The 18,882-nt window shown below is 39.4% G+C and overlaps 1 protein-coding gene across 1 annotated transcript; it reads right to left on the reverse strand.

Annotated features, from left to right (window-relative positions):
* Positions 1 to 6,758: 6,758 nt before the first annotated feature.
* LOC120379892 (olfactory receptor 10A7-like) lies at positions 6,759 to 7,724 on the reverse strand. Its single transcript, XM_039497407.1, has one exon. It carries the CDS (start codon positions 7,722 to 7,724, stop codon positions 6,759 to 6,761), a length of 966 nt encoding a protein of 321 aa, XP_039353341.1.
* Positions 7,725 to 18,882: the final 11,158 nt, after the last annotated feature.

Below are 18,882 nucleotides of genomic sequence, written 5' to 3' on the forward strand. Positions count from 1 at the left end.
GGCTAATAGAAAACCTGAGAGACAACAAAAAGAGGTAAAAAGTCTGATTGTTTTTTGTTTGGGATGAGAATTAAAAGATCTAAAGTATGAAGAAATTTCCAAAGACCTGGAGTATGTGACTGCAGCATTGTAAGGAAATGTGACTACTGTGTATAGAGAAGTAGAGGGAAGCTAAAAAAAAAAGCAGAGCTGGTTAAAATTTTTTGGAGGAATTTTTTTTGTAAGAAAATGCTGATTCAAGAAAATCTAAATATTTAGCTTTCATGTTCTCATTTTGTCTTAATTGTCTATAGGAAATTGATCAGGTTGAAATGTTTTGTTTCAGGTTTATCATTTAAACAATAATATAATCAAAAGAATAAAGTCAACATGAAATGTTAAACCTTGTTTAACCCCCCAACATATTTACCTTATTGAAATGCAATATTTCAGAATATTTTGTTTCACGAAAAATCCCCTGAGATTTTAACTTTTTGGTCTGATCTGGGATTAAACCAAATTTTGAACTGTATGATCTTCTGGGACAGAAATTCCATGTTTAGACCACCTCTGAGAAATGTATAAGGCATTGTTCCTATTCTTATTTGTAGTTATAATAATGATAAATAACTAGGCAGTAATTTGAGCTTTTATGGATTAGATTTTGACTTGTTCCATGAGCTGTTTCACAGATACCAATGTGATCATTTACAGAACAGGTTCCCGTTCAATGTGAAGGTGTCACGATGTGTCCCCTACCATTTATATAGCACCTTCCAGCAGAGGACCTCTGAACAACTAATATCAGTTATGTCAGCCTCACCATTTCAGGCTGAGGGAGGTTGGACTTTTGCAGATGGAGAAATTGAGACACAGAGAAGCAAGAAGTGATTCTTTTCTAAGGTCACATAACTAGTTCATGGCAGGGGCAGGAAGAGATTTTGGTATCATAAGTTTCCCTGGTTTAAGCACAGAATTGCCCCTGAATATACCCTAGAAATATGAGAGTATACAGCTCTGCAGAAACCCAATTATATGACTGATCAAACTACATGGATGGGGGCCATGTCTATAGAGAGAGACAGACAAATTGTTCATATCATGCACCCACCTTCCCCACCATTAATCCAGTCCCATTCGCTGGTTCTCAAGATGCCCGGCTCTTAAGACACCTGCAAAGGCTGCATGAATACAGAGACTGTAGAGACCTCAACCTGGATTTTGGGAACAGAACATCTATCAGGTGTCACATAAAGCCGAGGGCTATGATCTAGCAAACTGCCACATGAGGAGTCTCATTCATGTGTGCATTTGCAAAAAGTGATTCCTAGATAAATGTATGAGAAAGCAGACAATCCAATCAAGTTGCTAAACACCTCTAGAGTTAAAGAATTAGGAAGTTCTGTGTTTATGATATGATCAGGCAAATTAAAATGTAATTGGCAATGACCCTATTCAGTGTCCAAGATCTCCAGAAATCACTGATGGCTTAGTGAAACAGGGAATTGAAAAAAATAAACTAAATAAAAGGAGGAAAAAATAGTGTTAATTCTACACACTTTCTTTCTACAAATAAAGTAATAAAACTCAATACAGACTCCTAGTTGCTTTAAGTTAATTATCAGGTACTGGTATATCTCTTTGCAATTGCCACATTGTGCCGATACAGAACTATCTCTGTCTCAATTTCTTGAGTTGTGTGCTCTGGTTTGTATTGCTTGTGGGACATGTTTATTTATTTATTTATTTGAAACACATTAATGCCTAGGAGTCCCGAGCATGGACCAGGACTCCATTATGTTATGCTCTTGACAAAGCCTGAACTAAAAAAGACAGCCCTTGCCCCAAAGAACTTGCAGTCAATTACATCGTTTCCCACTCTGTATACCTGATGGAAGATTTTACATTACTATACAGAGCTTTGGGGTTGGCTAATGTCAAGAACTTCCAAAGATGGGCACCTATTTAACTGCAGTTTTAAATTTCTTTAGGAGAGCCAGAAAAATAAATGCTAAAGGGACCAATCCCCAGCAGGTGAAACTTCTTTCTTTGAAATGACACCACTTGAGAATCTCCCCCAGGTTTCTATACAGAGACAGTTCAAGTCATGGGAGCAAAAGCAACATGCCCTCAGATATGTTTTCAGTCCAGGCAATAGTGAACGCCAACCAGAATGTAGCTAGATCCCAAATAATTTCCTCCTACCTCCAGCTCTCTCTGCTCAGCTCTCTGCAGAATGAATGTGCTGATATCTATGGTCTATTTCAGTCCCCTTATATGACCTTTGGGGTGGAATTATGCTGCAGCCACTGTGCCCAATACACTGGGGGATTTATACCCATGTATTCCCATTGTGTCTCTTTAATTGGGAGGAAAAACTCTGCAGTGAAAGAATTTTCAGTGAATGTAACAGAGCCTTGGGGTGGATGTCAATGTCATTTATATCCATTTTCAGGCCCTTTTCATACTGCTAGAATGGTACAAAGCAGCCTCTGTGTCAATGAGGCTCAGGTCAAATCAATGGAATTCTACTCAAGGCTTCAGCTACACTAGAAGCTGGGGGAGTGGTGGCAGCACAGTCTAGCTGAATGAAGTATGTGCCCTTGGGATCTGAGTGGCTTTGTACTTGAGGTGACTAGCACACGGCCACTTGCCGCTGCCCACGCTACTGCGGCTACACTGCTATTTTCAGAACACTAACTCAATGACAGCTTAGCAGAAATATGTGTCCACGAGCTGGGAATCACACCTGTAGCTCCAAGGGCAGACGTAGCCTAAATTACACAGGTGTGAATCTAGATTAGGGCCTCGTATTGCAAACCCATGAGTGTGATCCTGTGAGAGACACCTGTTGGCTTCACAGGGCTTCAGAGCTGGCCATCAATGGAGGACTCAAGTATAAAAGCTATGTGGAGTGCCATTTACTTGGTAGTGACTACACATATTGGGGGGAACAGATTGGTGGATTCAAAGGCCAGCGGGAGCTGTTGTGATCATTTAGTCTGAGCTTCTGTGTAACCTGGACCAGAGAATGGGTGATAACTAGCCACGTCAAAGGGCAGTAACTATGCCAGAGAATTCTTCCAAAGTGATTCATCTTTGAACAACAGTGTACTTTAAAAGAAAGCAAAGCAAAGCAAAGCAAAGCAACAGACTTATTTTCAAAATGGTCAGTGCCCTTGTCATGCAAACACCTCTTACCAAACTTTGGCCTCATTATAGCAAAGCATTTTAGCACATGTCTCACTTTAAACCTGTAAGTAGTTGCTTTAAAGTCAATGGGAATTTAACACATGCTCAAAATATGCCACTGAAGCATCAGCTGAAGGGTCATTGACTTCAGTGAGGCTACTCATGCTTAAAGCTCAACACACAATTTACCAACTCTGGGCAATAGTCCTCCTGTATATCTAGGTAATTCTGTGGTCTTCACCATTGTAATATAAGCACCTTCAGAATAATGAACAGATTTTTTACTAACCACACCCCTGTGAGGGAAGTCAATATTATTACCAGACATAGGTGAAAAAAAAGGTATGTTTGTGATGATATATTGCTTGAAACAGGCGGTGGTATAGTAGGAGAGTAAGCTTCAGTTTGCTGCCTTCTCTTATTATCCATGACCACTGAACAATGAGGAAGAATAAGTGATGCAGCCAGGGTCACCCAGGGAGTCTGTGGCTGAATCTGGAATGTAACCAGGTCTTCTGAATTCCACTCCCTTTCCTTTTAATTGATTGAAATTTGAGGGTTCTCAACCATAACTTATGAAATGAAAGATAGGGACGAATATGAATATTTTAACCATTTTCCAACTGGAGAAAAGTTAGAAAGGGAGAACAAAATATTGGATAAAATCTCTTATGCACACTCTTTTTATAGTTTAAAGCAATAAAAGCCTGTGATTAGCATATTGCCATTGAACATCAATGGGATTTGAGCACCTAAATGCCTCAAGCTCCTCTGGAAGCTGAGCCACAATTGATACGCTGTAGAATGTTATTAGCTAAATTGGAAAAGTAAAACAAACATCATAAGCAAATCTTTGTCAAATTATGGACCAGTTGACACCCATCATGGCAAAGGTGGAACATTCCTTTCCGTTACAGCTGTGATTCGAATTCTGGAAGCACTAGGCATGTGTGTGCTGCTCTCATGTGAAATGTTGAGTTCCATGAGGGGCTCTGATCTGGGTGTAATTTCTCTTAAAATAACTCTTGCTTCTGCTCATCCTACCTGAAGGATCAATGAGATTTGGGAGGTAGGCGATCCTGAGTTTGAGTGCTATGCCCTAGTGGCTCGGGAGGGGAAGGCATTGATTAAAGAGAGCAGCTACAAGCTATAGGCAAACAGATTTCCACACAGCTTCAGTTTCACCTTTGTTATCTTCTTTACCAGGAATCTAACTTTGATGGGAACAGAGGTAGGACAATGTGAACACTTTTGCTTATACTTTATGCTTATACTCTGAACGTTGCTCCAAACTATGGCTTTGTTGACACAAGAAAGTTCCATTGGTTGAACTTCAATCATTTTCTTGCCTAAAACTGGTGCATAAGCCTCTATGGAAACTCTTATTTCAGGTTAAAAATTGTGTATTTAAGTTTAAATTAAGCCTTTGGCTACAATGAAATAAGTCTGGCTTAAACCAAAATAAAAGTACTCACAAGCATCGATATTAGTTTAACCAAATCAGTTTGAATTCACAGCTGAGGTCAAAAACGCGTGCAACTATCTCTTGTGGACTAGTCCCAGTGGATGACTCCTTAATCTCATTTAGAAGACACCTGTTCTTTTGGAAGAAAAGAAATCAGCTTTCCCTGCATACTTCCTGTATCCCTTGGTGTATTTGATTCACACAATTGTCGTTAGATGTTGATAGATGTTTATCTGCATGTGTGTATTCTCTCTGTGTGCCGCTCCAGTCCTGCGCAGTCAGCTGGCATGGCAGACCTTGAGCAACCTGCCCAATGATGACAAGATCCGTTAAGGGATGAAGGCACCCAGCCAGTTTTATTATCTATGAAGCATGGTACTAGTATCCCACAGACTCTACCAGACCACTAACACATGTATGGCCATAACAATGGACCAGCTCAGTGAATGGTGGGACTTTCTGTTCCTTCCTAGGCCAGACAAAGATACTCCATCTGAGATACATCTTTATACCACGATACAAAAAAGTTTCACACTGCCCCTCTGGCATAGTTACTGCCCTTTGACGTGGCTAGTTATCACCCATTACTTTGTACATGTTGGTTCAAACAAAACATCTCTATTATTTACTGTCATCCTGACCTTATCTTTAAGGAAGGGTCAGTGTTTTCCTGTTATCCTTGGGGAATGTTTTTGTACTATCCTCTATATTGGAATGTTCTAGTACCACTTGATATTGGGATGTATTTGTGTGAATACTCTGTGTAATGTGTATTGTGTAATGTGTAATGTGTATTGCAACAATAACAGCCCTGTTCTTGCAGATTCTGTGAGCAGGTCCTGCCTCTTGCTCACAGCTTGTCTTTGCTTTATACCAGTAAAGCTTTGACTACTACTTTAGCTCAGGCCTCCAGCCTCATACCAGGCCTCTGATACAAGGGCTTATGTCTCAGGTTCTCTTCCTACTGCAACAATAACTTTTTCTGTTATCTTCAGTGCCAGGATACACACTTTGCTGATTGAGCACCACTGGAACAGAAACAGAGAAAGGTCAAGATTTTGCCAACGTTATTTACATTGAACAATATGTTATTCTTCAGGGTAGTCAATGAAATGAAGGAACCTGGAGTTACACCTGCCTCCAGAAGATAATCTTGTTTGCCATAAGGATCTTCATAGGGTGGACACCAATCCTGTGTATAGTCCGGTCCTATGTGTACATCATCTCCACCATCCTGAGATATGCTCTACGAAGTGGACTCTGAAACTTTTTCCCCCTACACATCTCACTTGACCATCCTCCTCCTGTTCTGCATCACCTATGCTGGGCACATCTCCAGTTTCTTCCTTTATAATACAGGGTGTTGTCCATGTTTTATGACATACTGACCCCTCATGCTGAACCTATAGAGCTACATCCTGAAGAACCAGGATGTGAAAGTGGCATTGAGAAAAGTCTTGATGGGGAAATTGTATTTGCAATGAAATTGCCAATGCTTTTCTGCAGGCTCTGTGAATATCACCTGGGAACTAAGGGACTCTTCTTATTTGGTTTTCTACTCTCTGTTTAGTAGAAATGGTGAAAAAATTACAACAACAACAACAAAAAAGAAATTAGCATCATTTGGTACCTTCAGATGTTCTCATTTTTTTCATTTTTAGTGAAACTTTGTATTTTACTTTATGATCTATTATTTACATTCATTTTCAACAATTTTACATGAACTTTTATTCAAAATCATTCTCAAAATGGTTAGCATACAGCACATAAACACTGTTTTCAAAAATAAGATTTTTAAACAGAATTTTTCATTGCAGTTTTGAGCTGAGTTGAAAATAACCCATGCATTGCCATGTGAAATGTAAATGTGTTTTTTGTGATTTTCCTCTTTTTGTTTCAAACAGCTACAAATATGATAACCATTTCTGAAACTTTGATGACGTTCTTTAGCCAAAATTTCTAATTTAAACTCAAACAAAAAATTGACAAACGTGTTTCATTCTGTAGTTTTTGGACACTAGTTCAACTGTAACTATGAATGCTACTGACTTCAAGGGAACTATTCCACATTTGTACATTTGAGGTACTGATATCAGAACAAGAGCTGTGCCCAAATTACTTTCTACGAGAAAATATTTTTTCTCTTCATCCTGTCCCCCAGCAATCTCCTCAGAGCCTCTTTCACCTCCTTGTTCCTCAGGCTGTAGATAAAGGGGTTCAAGGTTGGGGTGATGGTTGTATATATCAGAGACAGCACTTTGTTGGTGTCTAGTAAATGAATGGACTTGGGTCTTAAATAGATCAGGCCACAGCTCCCGTAATACAATGTCACCACAATGAGGTGTGAGGAACAGGTGGAGAAGGCTTTGTGTCTGCCTTCAGCTGATGCCATCTTTAAGATGGTGGAGATAATAAAGGTGTAGGACACAACGATGAGAGAAAATGGAGTGAAGATGACTAGTATAGCTGCTGTAAACAACTGCATTTCATACAGAGGGATGTCAATACAAGAAAGCTTAATCAATGGGGGAATATCACAGAAGAAATAGTTAATCTCATTGGACCCACAAAATGGCAAGGTGAAAACCCAGGCTGTCTGTACTAGGGACACCACATTACCCCAGAACCAAGAGAGAACTGTCAAGGAAAGGCAGACCCTCCTGTTCATAATGAGCCTGTACCTTAATGGGTTGCATATGGCCACATAGCGGTCATATGCCATGGCAGCCAGAAGGAAGCACTCAGAGATTCCAAGGAAGAGAAGGAAGTACATTTGGGCAACACAGCCTACATAGGAAATGCCCCTGTTGTCTGAGAGGAAGTTCACCAGCATCTTGGGGACAGTGACTGAGGTATAGCAGATCTCCAGGAAGGATAAGATCCGGAGAAAGAAATACATGGGGGTGTGAAGGGCTGGGTCCATGGTGATGAGGATGATGAGGATGTTCCCCATCAGTGTAATGGTATAAATGGACAGATAGATGGAGAACAGAGGCACCTGAAGGTCATTGTGGTTGGACAATCCCAGTAGAATGAATTCAGTCACCGTGGTGAGGTTCCCCCTTCTTGATTCTTCTGCATAATTCATCTGTGGGAGACAATAAATACCCAGATATCATGTGAAGAAATGACCCACTGCAGAAAATAAGGAAGAAAGCTCAAAGACACACATCAAAGTCAGGCTTTCAACTCCCATGGCCATTCCATGGGAGTTGGGCTGAGATCATCAATGTTAATTTAGTGGTTAACTTGCATTGATTTCTAAGGGTTTTAGGAACTTAAATACTTTTAATGATCTGGACCTTGGTGCCTAACTTTCCCACATGACTTTGAAAATTGTCCTTAAAACTATAAGGGCTTCTTTTCCCTTCTCTCTAGGGCAAATTTCCTGTAGATGTCAATCTGGGTTAATTGGTATGTGTTCATTCTAGTTGTGGCCACGAAATGAGAAAAAATGTCTAAAGGAAAAGAAACATCCCCCAAATGTGTAGTTTCTGTTGAAAAAATCAGAACTACCTGTAAAAGGCCCCTCAGTTGGATAGAAAGACAGACAAATAGATCTATTGATAGAGAAATAGATTAATAGATAGGTAGCCCAATTGACCAGTGGATAGAGGGATAGATTTCACTAATCTTTTTAAATGTTATCCTCTTTCAAATTCCTTTAATCATCCCACCTTTCCCTCTTCTCCAATAAGGACACACAATTTCTTATTGTCATAAATTCATCAGGAACACATTGACTACACTATGTTCTAATCAGCACACTATACAGACCCTGAGATTGCATAGATCACCAAAGTTTCTTTGAAGTAGATGGATCCATGCTGATTTGCACAAGCTGCATATTTCCCCGCTAGAGTCCCATCTGACTGGCACAGAGTTTTCTGTCCTGTTCGGTGATTGCCAAATAATAATATTGAGATTCTGTAAAAAGCTACCTTTCTGTCCACCATGACCAGATGGAATTTTAAAGCACCTGAGGGCTTTACACAGAAAAGTCAGAGGAGATGGGCACTCCACTTCTCCTTTTTGTGCCTTAGAGTCTCCAGCTATAGAAAGAGATGATAAATTTTACTTATCCCTCAGTAGAATTGTGAGTCGAAAATAATTAATATTTGTAGAACTCTTTGAGATCCTCAGATTACTGTTGCTATGGAAATGCAAAGTGACATTATTATTATTGAATCAAATTGATTTCTAAATATCTGTTGATAATTCCAATTCATATGGAACAGATTATGGTTTCATAATATATGGACCAGAGCCCATTTTTATTCTTTGTTTGTTTGGTTTTGTTGTTGTTGTTGTTGTTTTTGTTTTTTAATTTTAAGAAAAGGGTCATAAAAAAAACTGGAGATAGTACAAAAGAGGGGTTAAAAGTCTGATGCTTTTTAGTGGGGGAAGGGAATTAAAAATCTAAAGTATGAAGAAATTTACAAACACCAGAGTAGGTGACTATAAGGATATGAGGAAATGTAACAACTGTTTGCAGACAAATAGACAAAAGTTTAAAAAAAACCAATCAGAGCTGGTTGAGAATTTTCAGAGTGATGTTTTCCATAAGAAAACAATGATTCAATAAAATCTAAATATTTAGATGGAATGTTTTGATTTCGTCTAAATTGTCTATGGAAAATTGGTATGGTAGAATAATATTGCTTCATGGTTATCATTTCAGTGATAATATAATCACATGTACAGAGTCAAAATGAAATATTTTCAGATTATTAAAAACTGCCTTTTTACTTTATTCAGATACAGTATTTCAGAATATTTTGTTTCACTAAAATAAAACCTTGAGATTTTGAATTTTTGGCCTGATTTTGGATTAAACCTAATTTTGAAAACTATGATTTTATGGTAGGACAGCTATGAAAAAAGAAAGAGGGCCTTGTTCTTGTATTTATTTCTAATAACAATAATGATCAAGAGTTAGCCAGTTCTTTGAGCCCTTACTGATTAGCATTTGAATTGTTCCCTGAGCAATTCCACAGAAACCAGTGTGATCATTTATGGAACAAGGTCCCATTCAATGTGAAGCTAACACAATATGTCCCCTACAATTTACATAGGACTGTCCACCAAATACCTCTGAATAACTGACATCAGTTGTGCCAGTCACACAACCTCTGTCTGTGGCAGGTCAGTATTCACCCCAATTTTGCAAATGGAAAACACAAGGCACAGGGAAGCAAGAAGCCATTTTCCACCAAGGTCACACAGCTAGTCTGTGGAGGGAGAGAAAGAGATTCCGGGGCTCATGAGTCACCCTAATCTAAGCACAGAACAGCCCCTGAATACACCCTATAGATATGAGAGTATACACCGCTGCGGAAACCCAATGATATGACTAATCAAACTGCACAGATGGAGGCCATGACAGACAAAGAATTCATTTCATGCATTCACTTCCACAGCCATCAATCCAGTGCCTTTGGTTGGTTCTCAAGAAAGAAAGAAAAAAAATAATTGGAGATATACCAATCTCCTAGCACTGGAAGGGACCTTGAAAGGTCATTGAGTCCAGCCCCCTGCCTTCACTAGGAGGACCAATTTTTGCCCCAGATCCCTAAGTGGCCCCCTCAAGGGTTGAACTTACAACCACCTTGGGTTTAGGAGGCCAAGGCTCAAACCACTGAACTATCCCTCCCCCCACTCTAAAGACACAAGTAAAGACTGCATGAATACAGAGCCTGCAGAGTGCACAGCCTGGACAGCTTGGATATCAGGAAAAATACAACATCTGTAAGGGATCGTTTAAAGTCAACCTCTACAATCTAGCAAACTTGCCCACATGAGGAATCTCATTCATCTGCTTTTGCAAAATTGAGCCCTGGATACATGTCTGATAAAGCAGACGGTCCTATCAGGTTGCTAAACCCCACTGAAGTTACAGAATCAGGAAGTTCTATGTTTATGATAATGATCAGGCAAAATTAAAATGTTATGGGCAATGACCTAACTCAGTGTCTGAGATATCTGGAAATCCCTGTTCACGTAGGTAAGGGGAGTTGAAAATAATTCAATAAAAGGAGAGAAAACACTTCATTAGTGTTAATTCTACCTAATCCTTTCCAGAAAAATAGTAAGATAACTTGATACAAACTTCCCTTTGCCTTCAACTTAACCTCACAATTGCCAGATTCTGCCAGATCCAGAATGATCTGGGTCTGATTTACTAGAGGGATATGTTCTGGTTTGCATTACTTATTGGACATCTTTTCTTTAGTTATTTATTTGAATTGATGTAATACCTAGGAACCCCAGTCATGGAATAGGACCCCATTGCGCTATGCTGTGGATAAACCCTTAATAAAAGGTCAGCCCTTCCTCCAAAAAGTTACAGCCTAATCATATCATTTCCCAATCTTTTGGAAGATTTTACATCAGTATATGGAGCCCTGGGGATGGCTAGTGTCAGGAACATCTGAGGATAGGCACCTATTTAATTGCAGTTTTAAATTTCTTTGGGAAAGCAAGAAAAAGAAGTACTAAAGGGTTGATACTCTGCAGATGAAAATTCATTGTTAGAAATGAGAATCTGCCCCCGGATTCTATACTGAGATTGTTCCAGTCACAAGGGCAAAAGCAACATGTCCTCAGCTATGTTTTCAGTCCATGCAAAAGTGAACGCTAACTAAGTTTAGTCAGATCCGAAATAAGTTCCCCCTACCTCCAGCTCCTTGTGTTCTGCTCTCTGCCAGAAGAAAGTGCTGATTTCTGTGGTCTACTTCAGCCTTCTTACATAAACCTTGGGGAGTGATTATGCTGAAACCCCTGCGCTCCGCACACCAGAGAATTTAATACCCATGTGTTCCCACTGCTTTCTCTGATTAGGTTGCAAAAGGCTGCAGCATTAAGTTTTCCAATGGAAACTTATGTCTTGTTCCTGGACTTAATTCTCATTCGCATTAAGGCCAATTCATGTGGCTCTGTCTATGTCCAAGAGCCTTGTAGTGGGTGTGAAAGCCATTTATATCCATTTTTATATGGCTAACGTGGTCCAAAGCAGCTTCAATGAGATTCTATGAGTCGAATTCTCTTTTAAAATGATATCTACACTTGGAGCTGGGGAAGCAGAGGTACAGACATCTGCTGGGGGAGCGGAGGTACAGGCACTTGAGCCTGTGCCGATGGTGTCTGAGTGGGTTTGTAAATCAAAGTGATGAGCTCATGGTACTGCCACTTGCCGCTGCCTGTGCTACTACAGCTGCTCTACTATTTTAGCACACCATCTCAATGACCGCGAACACAGGTAATCTACATGAGCTGTTAATCACACCCCTAGCTCCAAGTGTAGATATACCCTAAATTACACCAGTGTGAAACTGAATTAAGGGATCCATATCAAAAACCCATGAGCATGATTCAATGAAAGAAACCTGTCGGTTTCAGATCTTACCCTCAAAGGAGAGCACAAGCAGTCCTGTTTCAATTAGTGACATTTACCTCATTGTGACTCCTTAGAGTGGGAAACATTACACCGGGTTGTAACTGCTCATGGAATCATGTCATAACTATATGAACTTCCATGCAGCTAATCCAAATTTTTCCTGCCATGTTAAAAGCAGAACTCCCCCATATAGATCAGTCTGCTTTGGATAGGGTAGGTAGGTCATTGTCATAAATCCATGGATTCCAGGGTCAGAAGGGTCTGTTGTGATCATTTAGTCTGAGCTTCTGTATAAACCAAGCCAAAGAATTCCCGCAAAGTAATTTGTGTTTGAACTAGAGTGTATACATTAAAACAGAACAAAGCATCCAATGTTGATTGAAAGATTGTCAGTGACAGAGAATCCACCACAACCCTATTTCATGGTGTATTCTCCATGTCATGTAAGGACTTGCTACCAAATTTTGACCTCATTATAGTGAAGCACTTAAGCATGTGCTTCACTTGAAACCTGTGCATAGTCACGTGGAAGTCAATGGGAGTTTAACACATGCTCATTTAATCCCACTTAAGCAACATCTTACTCCTCATTGGTTTCAGTGAGGCTACTCATGCTTAAAACTTAGCACCCACTTTATTTACCAAATTTGAATGATAGTCTTTCTATATATCTAGGTATTTATGTGATCTGCGTCACTTTAATATAAGCACCTTCACAGGTGTTTACACTAGCAGCACCTCTTTGAGGGTGGTGTGGAAGACAGTAAATAATTAACAAGGTTTTGAAGAGATCTTAATGAATGTTAGTTAGCATGAGTTAGGTTAACTGTGACCCTGGTGACGTGAGGAAGCAAGATAATGGACCTTGCAATGTGCAGTCTTGCAGTCTTGTTTTTCTAGTGAGATAGCAGAAAAGCTTATGTATAAACAAAATGTATTTGTTGCTTTTTACTGTCTGTATTATTGCTAGAAATTGTCTGTAAAGGGTATAAAGGCTTGCTGTGATTGTTTACCAGTTGAGAGACCTGTCCAGGACCCTGTGTCCTATGGCACTCTCTCCCTCCATGGTAATTACTGGAGAAATAATAAAGTATTTGATTTTGCTGCATCCAAACAAAAAGTGAGAACTGAGTTTTCTTCCGACAATTGGGGGCTCGTCCGGGATGTGTCGCCCACGGACCCACAGACAACTACTACGGCTCTGGGGGGGGTAGGAGGAGATTTTCCCTGAGGACGTCTGTCTCTCTGTTTGGGCTCACGCGATAAAAGTTGAAAAAAAAAAAAAAAAAAAAAGAAAAGAAAAAAGGAAGAAAAAGAGGCCTTGGTGAATGCCCATTAGAAGGTACCTTCAATCCTTAATCACAAAGAAAAACCTCGATAAGGAGAAGTTTGTTTTGTCAAGGTCTCATGAATTAGTGCGGACTATGCTAGTGCTAAAAAAAAAACTTTTCAGCCCCAGCTGGTTGTGGAAAATAAAAAGGCAAAAGCAGTATAACATCCCATCAAGAGTGCATGCATGTTGGAAATGACAAAAGGACAAGCAGTACAGGATAATCTCCACCTATTTCCCTTTCTGAAACATTATACACAGACATGCCAGTCTGGATATGTGTAAGTATTAAAGTGGCATTCCACTCTCTCCATTTTGTTTTTTATTTTTTTAATGAGCTTTAAAAATTTGATATATGGTGTGATTTTCTCTATCTACCCCCATTTTACCCCTTGTTTAGTTTATTTTTGCTTTTTTGGTACTGGTGGTGTTTTGTGTTAAGAATAGCATGATTATAGGTGAGCTCTAATAGAATTAATAGAAGAGAAAAATTTGGCTTAGACTGTAATTTTTTTTTTTTTGTGTAATTTTCTTTTCTGTTTTAAGTGTCAGCAGACAAATGGGTGGGTCTAAGACTCAGGTAGTCTTGTGAGTAGAAATGTTTTGGGGACAAGACCAGAGTGGAACAGCTCGTGTCCATGGACGGGACGATTCAGTGAGAAAAAAAAAAGGCCCAGGCCCAGGGGGCAACACAACAGAGAGAGGGAGATTTTTTGAGTTTAGTGTGGTGGAAGAAGGAAGAATAAATATAAGCATGGATTTCAAAAACTCAGAAGGATATTTTGGAATGGTGACTTGCAGCATTAAAAAGGTGGTGTTGGAAGGAAAGCAATTGATTTTTTAGGAAAATGAAAAATTGACTCTGTGTTTGCTGGTGAAGAGTTTTTTTTTGTTTTTTTTGTCTTTGTGATGAATGAATTCAAAAAAAAAAATTATTGCATTGCACTCATTTGGCTGAACAATTTTTTGTTAAATCAGTTGAAGAATGTATACAGTGCTATGTAATGACATTGTATTAGGCCCTACAGGCACTATAAGTGGTGATTTTTTTTTTCAGTGTTTAAAAGCAGGAGTTAAAAAAAAAAAAAGCAAGCCGGAGAGCATCTGTGTTAATGCAAATTAACTAACTGATAAGGTAATTCTCTTTTTGCCTAGAATCAACAAGAGTATTTGTATATTTTAAGTATTATAATCAAAGAACATTAATGCCAGCTACACAGCATATCAAAAATGTGTTGCATTGCAACAGATACTTGTTTTGTTCAACTTAGAGTACAAAGTGTTTAGTTATATCAGAAAAAAAAAAAATGATATACTAGTCTAATACATTTTTTTAAGTAAAGAAAAAAAAAAAACATTGGCCAAATCTTTTCATGATTGAATTGTTGTTAAAATTTGCATACTGACAGTCTTTGGGAAGGACAAAAAAAGTTAACCCACCCCCCATATATTAGGAGGATCCTTCTGGCTACCTCAGACTTTTAGCCAGAGGGCTGGGGATGGTGGGATAGCTATTGACTAGAAAGTATTATAAGTGAACTTCTCAAAGTGGATGTGCTGTCCTGGCTTGTTCTTCCAAAGTTCTGTAATAAGGTTATTTTAACTTCTGTACTGTATAACAGTACTGTTTATGTGTTCATGGTATGAAAAGGTGTGTAATTGAAGAGTAAAAGTTTCCTTTGTAGGTTAAATGATTTCGATGTCTACATGTTGTGGTTATGGATATGTATTTGTTTTAGTTGATTGCAGGCAGAGTCAGTGGGACTGTTGGACATTTTTTTTTTTTTTTTTTTGCCACATTTTGCCATCCCTGTGGTATATCAACAGTGATGTGAATTTTTTTTACTGGACCGATTGTGAAGGAGTTATGTGCACTCTGCCCTCTCACCACCCACAGTTTGGACAGACAGTGAAACGAAAGAAGATTTTACAGAATAAACTGGCCCCCATTTGTGTGCTGAAAACTTACTAAGGTGGCGGATGCCTTCTTTCTGCACTGAGGTGTATGAGAGCCATTCCCCAATCGAACGACTGACTCAGCCCTCATGAAATTTGAGGACACCCCCAATGCTGACTACCAACTGCCCCCATAACATAATGCTTAAATATTGTCAGGCACTAATGAAATGTGTTAAGTGTTGGAACCAGGAGCCTGGGTCTACATAATCCATCAAAGAAGAACTGCTTTGGCTCATGCTGCTGGAGGCCCCTTCCAGTCCTGCTGACCGACGACACACCGCTGAAGTCACAAACTGACTGCTTGGACCCAGGATTCTTCTCACTGCAAACCTCCACTCCAGAAGGAATTTTCCTATTGATGATTAGCCTATTCTTTCTTCTAGTTCTACTTGCTTCTGGGACACAGCAAAAAAAGCTCCTTGACCACTGACAGACCAACTGTGCCCTTTAGACTTTTCTAGAAAGGTTCAGTATGTTTTGCCTCCTAATTGGATTTTACCTGATATTTCATCTGGCCAATAGTGTAGTAGCCATTGGGACTATTCTTTCAGGCCAAGAACATGAAGAAAATGGGGGGCAACTAGAAAAAAGGCCTAGTCTTTTTTTGAAGCTCAGCTATCTTCAGTACAGGCTGGGAATATCACTGAGGCTGGGAAGGCATTGCAGTGGGATCTGGACTATACCATCTGATCTGTGGTCATGAAGAAGACATTGACACTTTCTGGATGGAAGTGTGGGACATTCTGATGCTCCTTCCAAGCATACACCACTTTGATATATATTGATCTTTACACCACTGCTGCAGGCATCCTATCATTTCCTGCTCTTAGATTTCAGGTATATTTTAATTGGACTAGAATAGTACCTGATTGGTTTCAAAAATTGCTTTCATTGTTACCAAAGGTTCAAAGAATATGTTTTAGAATGTATATCAAGCTGGAAGGAATGCCTTTCCTTTATGTATAGTATGATGTTTTTGTGCTTTGTGTTCACGATTGTACAACAGCCAGTAAATAATTAACAAGGTTTTGAAGAGATCTTAATGAATGTTAGTTAGCATGAGTTAGATTAACTGTGACCCTGGTGACGTGAGGAAGCAAGATAATGTAAGACAGAGTGAATTGTGTGAAAGTTATTACGACCTTGCAATGTGCAGTCTTGCAGTCTTGTTTTTCTAGTGAGATAGCAGAAAAGCTTATGTATAAACAAAATGTATTTGTTGCTTTTTACTGTCTGTATTATTGCTAGAAATTGTCTGTAAAAGGTATAAAGGCTTGCTGTGATTGTTTACCAGTTGAGAGACCTGTCCAGGACCCTGTGTCCTATGGCACTCTCTCCCTCCATGGTAATTACTGGAGAAATAATAAAGTATTTGATTTTGCTGCATCCAAACAAAAAGTGAGAACTGAGTTTTTCTTCGACAGTGGCCTAGGCTATCCCCATACAGACAGGGATTTGGTTTTGTGCTCTCTCTTCTTATGGATGACCACTGAACAATGAAGAAGATTAAGTGACTCAGCAAAGGTCATCCAGGGAGTCTGCGGCTGAGCCAGAAATGTAACCAGGCCTTCTGAGTTCCATGCTGGTGCCTTATCAATTAGTTGGTTGAAAAAGGAATGTTCTTCAGCTTAATTTTCAAAATGAAATATAAGGGCAAATATGACCATTTTTACAGATTTCCAACTGGAGTAAAGTTGGTAATGTATAAGAAAATGTGGAAGAAATTCCTTTATCACAATCTTTTTTACTGTTTAAAGCAATAAAACCATGTGATTAATGTATTGTCATTGAAAGTCAATGGGATTTGAATATCTAACTTCCTTAGTCTCCTTTGAAAATCCCAGCCATAGTTCATAAAGTCTATAACCTTATTGAGTAACCTGAAAACAAATAAAAAGAATAATGCCAGCAAAACTACACAGAATTATGGACCTTTTGACATGCATCATGGCAAATGTGGAACATTTCTTACCATTAAGCCATGATTTGAACTCTGGAAATAATATGTGTTTGTATGCTGCTGGTTTGTGGAATGTTTTGTTCAATGGAAGGCCCTGACATGGTCAGCATCGCTTCTAAAATAATTCTTCTTTCTGATCAGCCTACTCGAAGGATCAATGCTTCCCAGAGGATGTGGCTGAGATTGGGGAGGGGAGCGATCCTGAATTTTTCAGCTGTGCCCTACTGGCTCAGGAGGCATTGATGAGTTTTGATGTCTAGCAGAGTGATGAATTTAAGCTCCCAAGCTTGTCTTTTGAATGGTTTCCTTTGAGGATGAGGACTGAGATGTCAGATATGGAGTGATCGTTTTGTGAAAAGTGTTTGCCCATGAGTGATAGTGTTCTTTTGTCTTTTATCATTTTTCTGTGTGAGTTCATTCTGTGTGAGTTCATTTGTGAGCGTAGTGATTGTCTAGTTTCACCCATATTGTTGTTGTTGGGGCAGTTGGTGCTTTGGATTAGGTACACCATATGTTGTGATCAACATGTGTAGGCCTGTAGAATCTTGGAAGGACAAGCTTGTGTGGCCAGAGCTCGTAGTTTCAGGGAGCTGATCCACATCAGGCACAGACAAGTCTCCCTGGGCAGAGGGTGGCAAAGTGCCTCCAAACCCCAGGATACTCTGGGAAGCATCACCATGTTCGCAGGAATTTTACCTGCATGTTTCACCAAACGACAAGCATGCCATCCACTCATCCACCCCTCCATGAATGATCATAATATATGAAAAATATCAGTCCAGAAAGTTAATGAGAAATCTAGCTCAGTAGTAGAGATGGTTGGAGATTTTCCATTAGAAACATGGGGGAGAGGGGCAGAGGGGAGGAATTTGGGCAGAAAGTGGCTATTTCATCAAAATTGACTTTTCCTTGGGAGATGTCTTTTTTCAATTAAAAACAAAACATGGTGGTTGATTTTTGTTGTTGAAAACCTCAGCAACAAAAATAATCATCAAAAAAATGTAGCTGAAAATGGATTTCCCCCCAAATGTTTTCAGGGGGGGAGCGGGGGTGGATGGAATTACTGACTAGTTCTACTGAGAAGAAACCGCAGCCTGATGGGCACTTGAATTTTATGGTCACAACATAAACACAGAGAAATTAGATGCAAACATAAAACACTCTTGCTGGAAGGTTGCAACATAACATGACTTTATTTTCTTGGACTACAGAACAATAAGTTCACAAAACTCCCAAACCAGTGAGAGACAAAGCAGGCTTCTCCCTTATGCATAATTCACTCCACCTTGCACTAGACTGGCTCTGTGCAGATTGACTCCTAGTCCTAGATTGCAGGCTTCCCTACAGAGCCCTTTGCCTGGACGCAGGACCAGTAAACCCTTTCCAAACTTGGAATGATAGCTTGTGATTTTAACACAGTTTTCAATACAGCACATGGCACATTCAGTGAACACCTGTAAATCACATTGATTTCAGTAGGATTCACATCCATATGGTTTGTTTCAATGGGATGATATTAATTAAGGACTGATTTGAGCCAGAGAGTCCAGGATTGGACTTGGAGTTTAGATCACATGAACTGCATCACACAGTCTCCATGT

This window comes from Mauremys reevesii, linkage group 13 (assembly GCF_016161935.1).
Source record: "Mauremys reevesii isolate NIE-2019 linkage group 13, ASM1616193v1, whole genome shotgun sequence".
Lineage (NCBI taxonomy): Eukaryota > Metazoa > Chordata > Testudines > Geoemydidae > Mauremys > Mauremys reevesii.

Coding starts and splice junctions, on each gene's coding strand:
- LOC120379892 (XM_039497407.1), bottom strand. CDS start 7,724: ATGAATTATGCAGAAGAATCAAGAAGGGGGAACCTCACCACGGTGACT.